The sequence below is a fragment of the Porites lutea genome, chromosome 14 (genome assembly GCF_958299795.1).
Source record: "Porites lutea chromosome 14, jaPorLute2.1, whole genome shotgun sequence".
Lineage (NCBI taxonomy): Eukaryota > Metazoa > Cnidaria > Anthozoa > Scleractinia > Poritidae > Porites > Porites lutea.
Genome location: NC_133214.1, coordinates 4,901,073 through 4,912,435, shown reverse-complemented (window position 1 = coordinate 4,912,435; position 11,363 = coordinate 4,901,073). Strand labels below are relative to the sequence as shown.

General features: G+C 38.2%; 1 protein-coding gene across 1 annotated transcript in view; it reads left to right on the top strand.

The window, feature by feature from the left end:
- Nucleotides 1-10,415, top strand: part of LOC140925034 (adenosine receptor A2b-like) — a 10,563-nt gene extending 148 nt beyond the window's left edge. The window contains exons 1-2 of the mRNA XM_073374993.1: nucleotides 1-911; nucleotides 9,325-10,415. The exon at nucleotides 1-911 is cut by the window's left edge and continues 148 nt beyond it. Coding sequence (XP_073231094.1) covers nucleotides 18-911; nucleotides 9,325-10,230 — 1,800 coding nt within the window. The 5' untranslated portion in view covers nucleotides 1-17 and the 3' untranslated portion in view covers nucleotides 10,231-10,415. The remainder of the gene's footprint in view (nucleotides 912-9,324) is intronic.
- The last annotated feature ends 948 nt before the right edge of the window (nucleotides 10,416-11,363 follow it).

Sequence of the window (11,363 nt, the reverse complement as noted above, 5' to 3'; positions counted from 1 at the left end):
CTCTAAACACTGCAAAAATGACTCCAACCGAAACTCTGGGAATTGTTTTCCATATTTTAGTCGCACTAGCTACTTGCCTCGGGAACTCCCTGGTCTGCATTGCCATCTGTCGGGTTAGAGCGCTGAGAACAGTTTCGAACATCATTTTATTCAGCTTAGCCTTAGCCGATTTGCTAATGGTACCTGTGTTTATATTCCGAATCATTGTTCTCTTTGAAAAGAAGGACCACATAGCTTGTCACGCTATGTCTGAAGCTGCCTTTACAACAATATGCGTTATAATTTTACATTTAACCGCCGTCAGTATAGATAGATTCATTGCAATAAAATTTCCGCTACGTTACAAAACGATCACCACACGCCGCCGGATGAAAATAGCAGTTATCGCCATCTGGCTTTTGGCAATAACAGGAACTATTGTGTTTCCACACTCACTACCGACTTCGGAATACGAAGATTTTGTCGATTACTACGACACGTTCCATTTCTGCCTACATCACCCGTACGATCACAGCTTCGAGAACACCTCCAAAGTTTTCGCTGCATTGATCATTGCCTTGTTTCTCATACTGCCGATTATTGTCACTCTGGGAAGCTATATGTACATCATAAAAGTTTCATGTGATCAGAGGGGAAAACTTGAAAACGTGGCTCATCTTGAGAGGAGAGCGGTCAGGAAACTCGAGGTCAAAGCAGCTGCAACATACGGTATCGTTATTGGTGGGTTTATGTTTTGCTTTTTCCCCCTTCTTGTGGGGACTCTGTATCAACAATTCGAATTGGAAAAACGCAAGGACATGAAACTGATTATGCAGATTTTATCGACAGTGGCTTCTCTATGCGCGTGTATCAATCCAGCTGTTTATGCTTGGAGAAGCAAGGAATTCAGGAAGGCCTTCAAGAAAATAATTACGAGAATTCGATAAGAAAAACGTCCGGGGCCATCGAGAAATGACCTTTTAAAAACGCCAAGAATATGCAAAAAAACAACAAACAAAAAATAGCCTCAAAGGGAGCTCATCATTTATATGAGGCCTCGCTGAATCAAAGCCTCCCAGATTTTCAAGCTATTCAGGCTATTAAAAGATTCATTTTTCGCGCTGAAGAGCACTCTGCGATCAGTTAGAGGAGAGTAGGATTTTCAGCAATGGCGGATGACAATAAATGGGCCAAACAGCCCACAGAGGATCAGCTGCCATCTTGGATTGTTCGGACGGTTGCGGACAGAGCGAATTTCGCGAGAAAAGAAATCATAAAATAGACTGACAGCCTATGTTACTGTGACACTTGTCAGTGAAAAATGGACGCTCCGGAGTAAAGGGCTCCCAGAAAGCTGAACAGAAATTACAACACGGCTATACACCGTATTCACAAATGGCGGACACGCGGGAAAAAACTGGTGCCTAGTCATGAAAGCGAGGCGTTGGAGGATAAACAAAAATTTCAAATGAAGACTTTCAGTGAACTTCCAGAGTGTTTAGCACGGATTCCACCTAAAATAACTTTGTACGGACTTCTTTTTAAATACAGTTACGTTGGATGTCTTCTGCTTTTAATGTTTAGTAATGATTTGCTGTTTGCAATCAAAGGGGACGCGTGTCCGCCATTTGTGAATACGGTGTATCTTATCCCAAATTGAATCTATAATATTCAAAGGATAAAAGCAATTTGCAGTTTTTCCAAGCAGATAACTTGACCGATTACAATACAGTGGAGCCTCTGTTCAAGGGACACCTTCGGAACCGAGGCAAGTGTGATTAAGTGTCCTCTGAACTAATGGTGGTGGTGGTGGTGGTGCCCTAACGGAGAGGTTCCACTGCATAATACACGCAAGTTGGATCAACGTCAATCTGGGGCAATTTAGGTAACCAAGCAACCCTACCTCTTAAGAAGCCGCCACTCACTATGTTTATTTAGGAGCAAAGTCACAGACTCGTCCTTCCCATGATGCATCATGCCTTGGCTTGCTCATTTTCGTCACATGCCACCTTTCGCCGGTCGTTGAAAAGATGCATTAGAATTCCTTACAACTTGAAGAGCAGCGATGCTGAAAATAAAGTGGACGATAAAGAGTTTTAGTATGGACGATTATACAAGATCTTCTCGGTATCTTACTTTGAATCCGTGCTTGTAAACTGGATGGTTAACATTCATCAAAAACGAGCGTGCAAGAAGATTTAATCACTTAGCATGGAGAATAGACTCCTCCACGGTTTTTTTTTTGTTGTTGTTGCTGTTGTTTCAACTTTAGATGAAGAGCAGTACACGAATATCCATCAACACTGCTAAAAAGGGGGCTTTAAAATAAGGTAACTTTGGAAGTTTAAAGGCGATACCGTAAAATTCCGAAAATAAGCCCTAGGGCTTATATTTTTCAAATTCCCTTTTGAGGCGCTTATTTTTGGAGGGGATTATATTCGGATGGGCTTATTTACGGAGGGAAATTTGCGTCTCAAAATCGATTGGGCTAGCCCTATAGTTGGAAGTAAATTTACCGTTTTTGCCTTGTTTTACTTTGTATTTGAGGGCAATTTCCCAATTACAAGCCCCCGGGGGGCTTATATTTGGAGGGACGATTTAACGGAGGGTTTTTTACGTTACTGGTTTGGGAGGCTTATATTTGGAGGGGCTTATTTTCGGAATTTTACGGTACTTCCAAAGAGAGTGAGAGAAGATATTGCTCCACACGGTCGCGACATTAATGGCAACTTCGTGCCACCCACCATACTAAATCAAGGACCTTATTTGAATCCAAGGACTTTTCAAGACAACTACTAAAATTCAAGACCTTTTCAAGATTGTACGAACCATGTGTTCCAGTAAATCATCTCGTAACCAAATAGAAGACATACACATTTGTTTTACATATCTTTACGAACGGTTGCGTTCTTCCTCTCCAAACTCCTGCCACGCATGCGCAGGCGAGCTGTGTTCGGACGAAGGCTATGTTCAGACTTAACTGGATAGCTTTTGCGCCTGCGCGAAACTCGTAGCTGAGAAGCAGCGTCGTGCCGATCTCGAAAGTAACAATAATAATAATAATAATAATAGTAATAATAATAATAATAATAATAATAATAATAAAATCTTATTCATCAAAAGATAAAAATACATATCTTGTGTTACAAGTAAGTGTAATTAATTAAGAAATTTAACATGTAGTTAAAGGTATAAAAAGCTAAAAAGTAAGAATTGACATCTACTATATTACAAAGCTAATTCATTTTTTTAAAACTAAACGGTTAATAAAAGAGTTTTTAAAGCTTAGGTTTCTGACAAGTTTCTTTTCTAAGATGGTAGCTACACGGTTTGGCACGAGGCATTATAGATAAAAGTGGGTATCCTGTAGAGTTTGATACTTTTGCGATCTTGCCTCTCTTATATATGATATCATATACACTTACAGCCTTAGACGTGTATTTCCTTTTAAAACAGCAGTCCAAGAAACATTGCACAGGTGTAAGATCGGAATCGGACGCAGCGTAGACAGTAGAAAGTGGAGTGTCACATCGGATTAACCTGTGTACAGACGCCCCCTCCCCTCCAAAAAAAAAGGGGGGGAAAGATACTCTCTCCCCGTTTTTTGAGGCGAGGGGGCGTCTGTACACAGGCTACATCGGATAGGTTTTGTGAATCAGGGTTCATACAAAAAATTCCAACCATTTTGCAAGGACTTTTCGAGGACTTTTCAAGGACCACATTAGATTTTCAAGGACCACCTACTAGGAATATAATTTCACGGACTGTACAAAAATGCACATTTCCAGTCTATTCTTTTAAGGATCTAAGGCTTGAACTGTTTTCTTCACCAACGTCTCTACATTTTTCAGTTTACTTCTCTTAAATTGATAGTTAATTATTGCATAAAACATTGAGTACTTTGTGTAAATAACCTTTAAATGCTCTGAGTTATGATTCATATTCTGTCTTGGACAACCAAACATCATCAAAAAACAATTTTCCATGCCACTAAATTCAAAGTTAAAGAAAATTCAAGAACTTTTCAAGGACTTGCACAGAAATTTAAGGACTTTTTAAGGAAAAATGGGATTCAAAGACTTTTCAAGGACTTCCCCTAAAATTTAAGGACTTTTGAAGACTGTGCGAACCCTGTGAATGGGTATTCGGATCTTGGCGGAAGTGAATATGTAGGGACTGCAATCCACTGAGACGGAAGTAAATGTTCAGAAGTGAGGATTGGGATTTAGTACACCAGACCCTCTCGGCCAACATTAACTCATTAGTGAGTTTACGCGACAGGACGGCGAAACGCTTGAAAGCGGCAAACGTGACGGGGCTATTACTTGCGTGTTTTGTCGGGAACTCACTTAACATCAATTTTTTTTTGCTCTTCTACAAAAAGATCTGTTTTAGGAATGTGAAGTTTGGCGGAAGGTTTTTTCAAACAAAATTATTGTCACGCTTGTCACACAATGTTTGCCGTCGTCTTTCCTATTCCGTCTTATTGCGTAAGTTCACTATTGTCAGAGTAAGACAAAGGGCTAAAAGTTACAGGGTTGTATCAGAAGACTTAGGGCCTGTTTACATGGAGTGGGGGACCCCGGTCTAATGGGGTAGGTTTCTTTTGTTTTTTGTCCGCCAGAGCGTGAAAACAAAAGAAACCTACCCCACTAGACCGGGGTCCCCCACTCCATGTAAACAGGGTCTTAAACTTTGCAAGTTGTTTCCACGCGTGATATCTCATTAATATGTACCTATTATGTTGATAAGCGTTTCATGGTCAATTTACATGTAGGACAATAAGTTACTTATTCAATACCTTGTGTACATAAATAGTAACTGCCGATATGAAAGCGGGTAAGGCGCTTGCAGTACAAGCCGTCAAGTGTTTGATTCATCATCTGTGTTTATTCCTCGATCTCATCCTAAGTAAAGGTGAGTTTGTCTTTATATATTCTACATCTCTTGAAGAAGTAACTGTTAATTTACACGGTATCTTTTTATCGCAAGCGATGTGCTAATGATCTGCTACTACACGAAAACCCACAACATTGAGCCAAATTGGCCCGAGATATTTACGATACGATAGATGCCGAAAAGCTATCATAAGTAGCGCAGCCAATGGACGCAAACAAGTTGTACCTAGACAGAATCGTACACGAACTGGCAACTGAGCAAGACACATAGCTTTCAATTAAACTGATTCAAAGACAGTATAAAAAGCTTGTTTGTTTTTTTTATTAGTTCGTAAGAACTCTGCTGATAGCTGTTTTTTCTTAGTATTGATTTGATAATGATTTAGTACCTTAAGCGCTTTTTGTCCTTTGATAATAATTAAAATGTGAGTTTTGTTGCAAAAGAATCAGGTATTTAAACACCATAACTGGATAATTCTATAGCCTGAATGCAATATATATGTCGACTTCTTTTGATTAACGGCTTTATTTTTTCGATATTCGTCGCCAATCTTTCCACCAAATCCCGGAACACGCAAAAATTGTACATAAATAATAACCGAAAGACGAAATATAATACTTAGTAACTTACTAAGCTGAGCAAAACGGTGGAAAAGGCTGAATTTGCATACTTAACAACCTGTAAATACAGAAAGCCACGAGATAATTGACTGTTTATAGTGTATACTATTGTGTATTACAAAAGAGTACAATGTGGTTTGATTTATTTTTTATCTGAACAATAGTCATGCCAAGAAAGGACAGTCTATTGCTTGTTTGATGCACCTGTCATCTAGTCATCATCATGCATGTTTAAAAAACGACATGTATTGATCTTTTTATTTTCACTGCAAAAGACCTCAGGGCATCTTTTTTTTATACAAAGTTTTAGCGCGATAAAGTTCTTCAGTTTGAAATGAGAAACGTTACGTCAAGGTTTTCTCTTGGACTAAAACGTGGTCTATTTCAAAATGACTTAACTCCTCGAACACGAGACATTCCTTTTGAGATTTTAGTTAACGATACGTAAGTCAGTCATCTGACGTAGAGGTATCTTCGTAACTTTCACAGTATGCTTATTAAAACTTCTACCATAGGTTTTAAGCTAGAACAAGGTACGAAAAACCATTATAGAAAAATAACATCTTAGAAGTGGCCAAAAAATATGTGGAACATATCCCTCAACTTATGCATTGGAGCGAAACGAAGAAAGGGTACTAGAAAAAAGCATGCATGCAGCTCAACCCAATCTATAGAAATTCAAAAGATAAGAAACTCCCTCATTATTATCATTATTATATATATCAATTTATTATATAGACACGAGTGTTTTACTGGAAAATATACCACTCGTTAAATTCATAAAAACTACATCCGGGACCCGAGTGGTTTATTTTCCATAATCTCACGCGTGAGTTTATCGATGACGTAATCTCTGTAATTTCCCTCTATTATTTTATCAATGTCTTTTTGTCTATATAATAAAAAGAACATTAAACGGCGGCTTGAAGATATGAATTTTATTTTCTCGTGGCGAAAACAATATTTTACTCGCTGCGCTCGTTCGTAAAATATTCTTTTGCCACTCGAAAATAAAATTCATATCTTCGCGCCACCGTGTAATATCCTCTATATATCTGTATTTTATTCATTTACTTACTTACTTTATTTATTTGTTTTTATTTTTACGCTTGGTTTGATACCTTAACGATTTTACCGACCCAATACATGTAAATGCAAAATGTAAATGTAAATATTCAGAGAATTTATTTTAACAGCTTGATTAGAGAATGAGGCCAGAAATATAATGAACAAGAATTCGCCTATAGTCGGAATCACAATTTGCACAAGAGAACGATTATTCTGCGACCTTAAACACGAGAATTGCTTCGTCATCTAATTAATTTCCCGTTAAGAGTCATTGATGTATTCCATTTACGAAAACAGGTTATCACAAGGCCCAAACACACAATTAATATTCTTATAGTCTACCGTAAAATTGGATAAGAGTTGTAATAAAAAAGAAAACAAAAACTTCTTAGCTTGGAGGCAACAAGACGAATTCGTGTTAATCAACCAGCTCTTTTAGAAAGAACGTGAATTCGGCTGTCCACAGCCTCTTCTACACAAATCCCTAACCACGAAACAACCAAGAGAAGATGGGACATAAACAGACAAGACAGTAAACAAGCTAAGACGGTGGAAGTTGAGAGAAATTAACAGAATGTTTACTAGCCTGGTTTTCATAAACTCTTAAATGTAAAGAAACAGTCTTATAGCGTCCCTAGCAAGCTGTATATGTTCCAGCCAACATGACGCAAAGGGAAATCTTTTCTGTAGTGTGTCTAATTAATGCAACAAAAGTCCACAATACAAATCTCTTCAACATGAAATTCGACGTGCACCATTTTATGAAAGCGTTCTGACTAAGTCCCGTGCACCTCACAGTTAACAATTTAATTCAACCTTAAGTTACTAACAGGAAGGACTAATTGACTTGTTTATTTGCTACACGGGGTTTCCATGACTCTGCCAAATTAACTACTGCGGTCTCTTTAATAAAACTATGATTATAGCAAAAGTCGTACCTTTTGATGAAGGCTTCTCTGATATTCAAAATATCTCCAGTGACGTAGCCACTGACATCGCTTCCGACTCTGCTTGTATTTGCTCCTGAAAAGTATATTTGCTTTGTTACGAAGGAGACAGTTTTCGTTAACGTTCTAGAGCATTAGTTAGTTGCTATGGAAGTAAAGAAACAATTTTAGTGCTATGAAATACAAGTTCTATATCAATTTCCAAATCAAAATGGCTTTAAAAATAACCGGGTTCGGTCGATTTTTCTGTTTTTGTGGAAATTCTGGAAAGGAATGTTTTCTAGGGAAAATTTTCTATCATCGATCAGGTAGAAAAACTATCCTAATTGAATCAAAGAGGTCAAATCAATAAAGTTGTTTATTTCTTAAAACTGGTAGTTAAGTTTCGTTTAACCCATAAGTCGATATACGTGTTCCATACACAGCACATTTTAAGGGAATCTATTCAAGAAATCTGCGCCAGTTAACTAACTTTTGGCATAGCCAAACTCAAACTATCTTCAGACACCTTTAATACACATGGTTATGCGTTTTCGGTTATCTTCGGTAAATTTTCGGAAAATCTTCGTAAAACTGGCGAAAGCCTTTACAGTACAATGCAATACAACACAATGCAGCAGATCGTTCTCAGCAAATTTATTGGAACAAAAGAACGTTTTTACAGAAGAAAAAGAGTTCAATCCCCACAGGGCTTTTTTTTGTACACCAATATGGCCGCCCATTTATTGTTTTGTACACCAATATGGCCGCTGTGACGTCATGTGAAAACGATCCTATTCGGATAGTCACGCAATGTCCGCTCAAGTGACGAATAAGCTGTAGAGAATAGTTTGAAATGAGGTCAACATATTTCACTCCACAAGACACTTTGCTCTTGCTATGAACTCTCATCATTCTTGATCTAAATATTTATTATAGCTTTCTCACGCAAAATTGCTTCTTTAAAAATTTTTATAACAGCTGGCTTAAATTCTTGTGACACGTAAATTCCTTGGACAAAAAAGTCTGGGTGCAAGATCTCGACTCGCAGGCTAAATATCAGCGCTTTTCGGAAACGTCAGTGGACTCATACTACAAGCATATCCATGTCGTCTTAGTTACGAATAAAGCAACTTCGGAAAACTTTCCAAAGTCACGAAAGAGTGAAATAAAAAAAGTCGTAAAACGCTTTGAGGTTACACTACTCCCTTCTTTATTGATCCCAGTTGTAGCAGGACTTTGTTTCAGGAAAAAAATGCAATTAACGTGTGGCCAAAATATCGCATATCACTCGAAATTACAGTATGATATATTAGTTAAATAAAGTCGCGGCACGAGAAATGCGGGTCAACCACAACCCCATTTCCACTGAAATCTCTGGTCATTAATTAACTAGAACAATGAAAAGTCAGCTAACTGAACGATTTGAAATCTGCTGAGTAATGACTCATAGGCAAACATTGCTTGTTTTATGTACAAAATATTACTAAATCTAACAGGTGTTTTCAAACATCATGGCCTATTTCAGGCGATATTTTGGATAAAAATGGTGATATTTTTGTACGAAAGTGGAATAAGGAAACACTGCAACCCATGCAATTTCAAACAATGACGACAATGAAAAGTTATAACAATAAACCAATTTAAAATACAATTAATAATGAAGGTCATTTTTAGAAAGTTCAATATCGTGGACACGCTAGGTCCTAGTTTAGCAATATCAAACAGTAAATGTATTGAACACTAAGAGCTCATAACTTGGCTTTTATCGCCAATAATTATCAAGCTTAGATTGAGAAACAATGACAATGAACTTTTCTCTCGAAAACCAGCCAAATTTAAACTCAACCACGAACAACACATCAACTGAAGATGATGATTTATTTCCTCTTGTATCTTTTCTCGTCACATCAATTGTCCTGCTGCCAGTTGGCATCGTAGGGAACCTGCTCGTCATCGTAGCTGTTAAGAAGAAGCGATATCTTCGGACCAAGACAAACGTTTTACTCGCAAATTTAGCTGGTGCGGACCTGTTTGCGTGCATTCTTGGTTATTCCTTCGGATCGGCCAGAACGTTCCCCTCGCCGACAGCTGCCAGGGTCCTTTGCAAGGTCAATTCCTATTACCCAGCCTTTTCTTTCATTTCCATATTGACACTCACGATGATAGCTCTGGAACGCTACAACGCTATAGTAAAACCTTTGAGCACCGGTTTCAAGTTCAGCAGGCGAACCCTTTGGTATTTTATCACAGCCATTTGGATTATCTCAACACTTATAGTCACACCTTTGGTCTATTTTAACCATTTCAACTCAGATTACGGGTGTGCACGAACATGGAGCGCAGAGGCACAAATGATTTTCTGGACCACTGCCTTTTTCATAGCTATACTTCTTCCTCTTCTGGTGTTAATCTACTGTTATTTGCACATAATTCGCGCATTGTATTTTGGACGCAGGATTATCCCTATGAACCTACCCGTCCATGTTGACGCCAGGGAAAAGAAAAGAGTCATTAAGCTATCAATCGTCGTTACGCTTGTGTTTTTTCTGGCCTTTGCTCCGTTTGTTGTTGTCAAAGAGCTACAAATCCATGGACTAGCGAATAATGAACTTCAAGTTTTCTCGCTGATTTCTGTTCTCCTATCTTCTATTTTGAACCCTTTTATTTACGCTTTTCAGAGTTCAAACTACAGAAGAGCGTTTAAGGAGCTCATAACCTGTAGGGATTTGTCATAGCATTTCACAAATTGTACATTGAACATTCGCGTCATATGGACTATAGTCCTTAAAAGTGAACTGAGTATCTATTTATAAAAGAGAAAACAAGGGAAAAAAAGAAATATTTACGCAGAAAACTATATAAATATAAATTATACTATTTTATACAATATTTACGTCGTGTTATATTAACTTTTCTTAATAAGAGACAATAGGTTAAAATTCATGTGCATTGTCAGAAACGCTGATGTCACAAAAGTAATCTGCATATCCTCTAAGTCAGGTAGCAAGAGTTTTAGTTAAGGTAAAAGAACCATTTTGTTTCTTATTTAAGAAAAGTTCTTCTGTGAAAGGTTTCAACCCACGAGTCATTTCTTAAGTAGTTTGAGTATGATCGTCCGGGTGAACGTAGTCCTGAATAGGACTGTTGTTGACAGTGACTGGCGTTTCGACAACCTGCTTCAGAGTCAAAGTGAGTTGTATCACGTCAGTTGATAGTATTAAACTCGGGTTTTATTGACCTGATTGGTCAATTAGGTCGCGTTATTATTTAGCCGTGATGTTATTGGCTATTAAGACTCTGAAACGTTGTTTGCGCGTTTCGATCCGTCTTTTCGTCACAGTTGAACAGTCATTTATTGTTAGTCAAATTGTCGGTCCCAGGCTATCACTCTTTTCCGAAATGAGCTTGGAAGTTCCTACCTAACATGGAGCCATTTGCACCATGCAGCGTTTCGAATAAGCCGTCCCGAAAGAGCCCAATTTTCGTCCAGCAGCTGGCCGTTTTGAAGTTACGGCGTGAGACAGGGCTCATGGCTCGAAGTGAACCTTTTGCCATATTTTCTTCATTCCGGGATCTTCCTAAGAAATCTAAAGCCCTTAATGTGCATGAAAATACAATTTGTGTACATGAAAATAAAGTTTAGTTCCCAGAGGAGAGAAATGCTTTTGTTCTTGGCCACCAACATGGCCGCCGTACGTCACGTGCAAACCAGCAATTGCTTTTTTGCCGTTCTCGTTGCCGTCGCCTTCGTCGTTGCTTAAACTCCCTTTTATCGTTCAACGGCAGCTTACAAGGATAAAGATTTTCCAAGGATCACACCTTTTCTTTGTTTCAAACTCCACACCTGCTGTCCTTAATTTGCAATTTA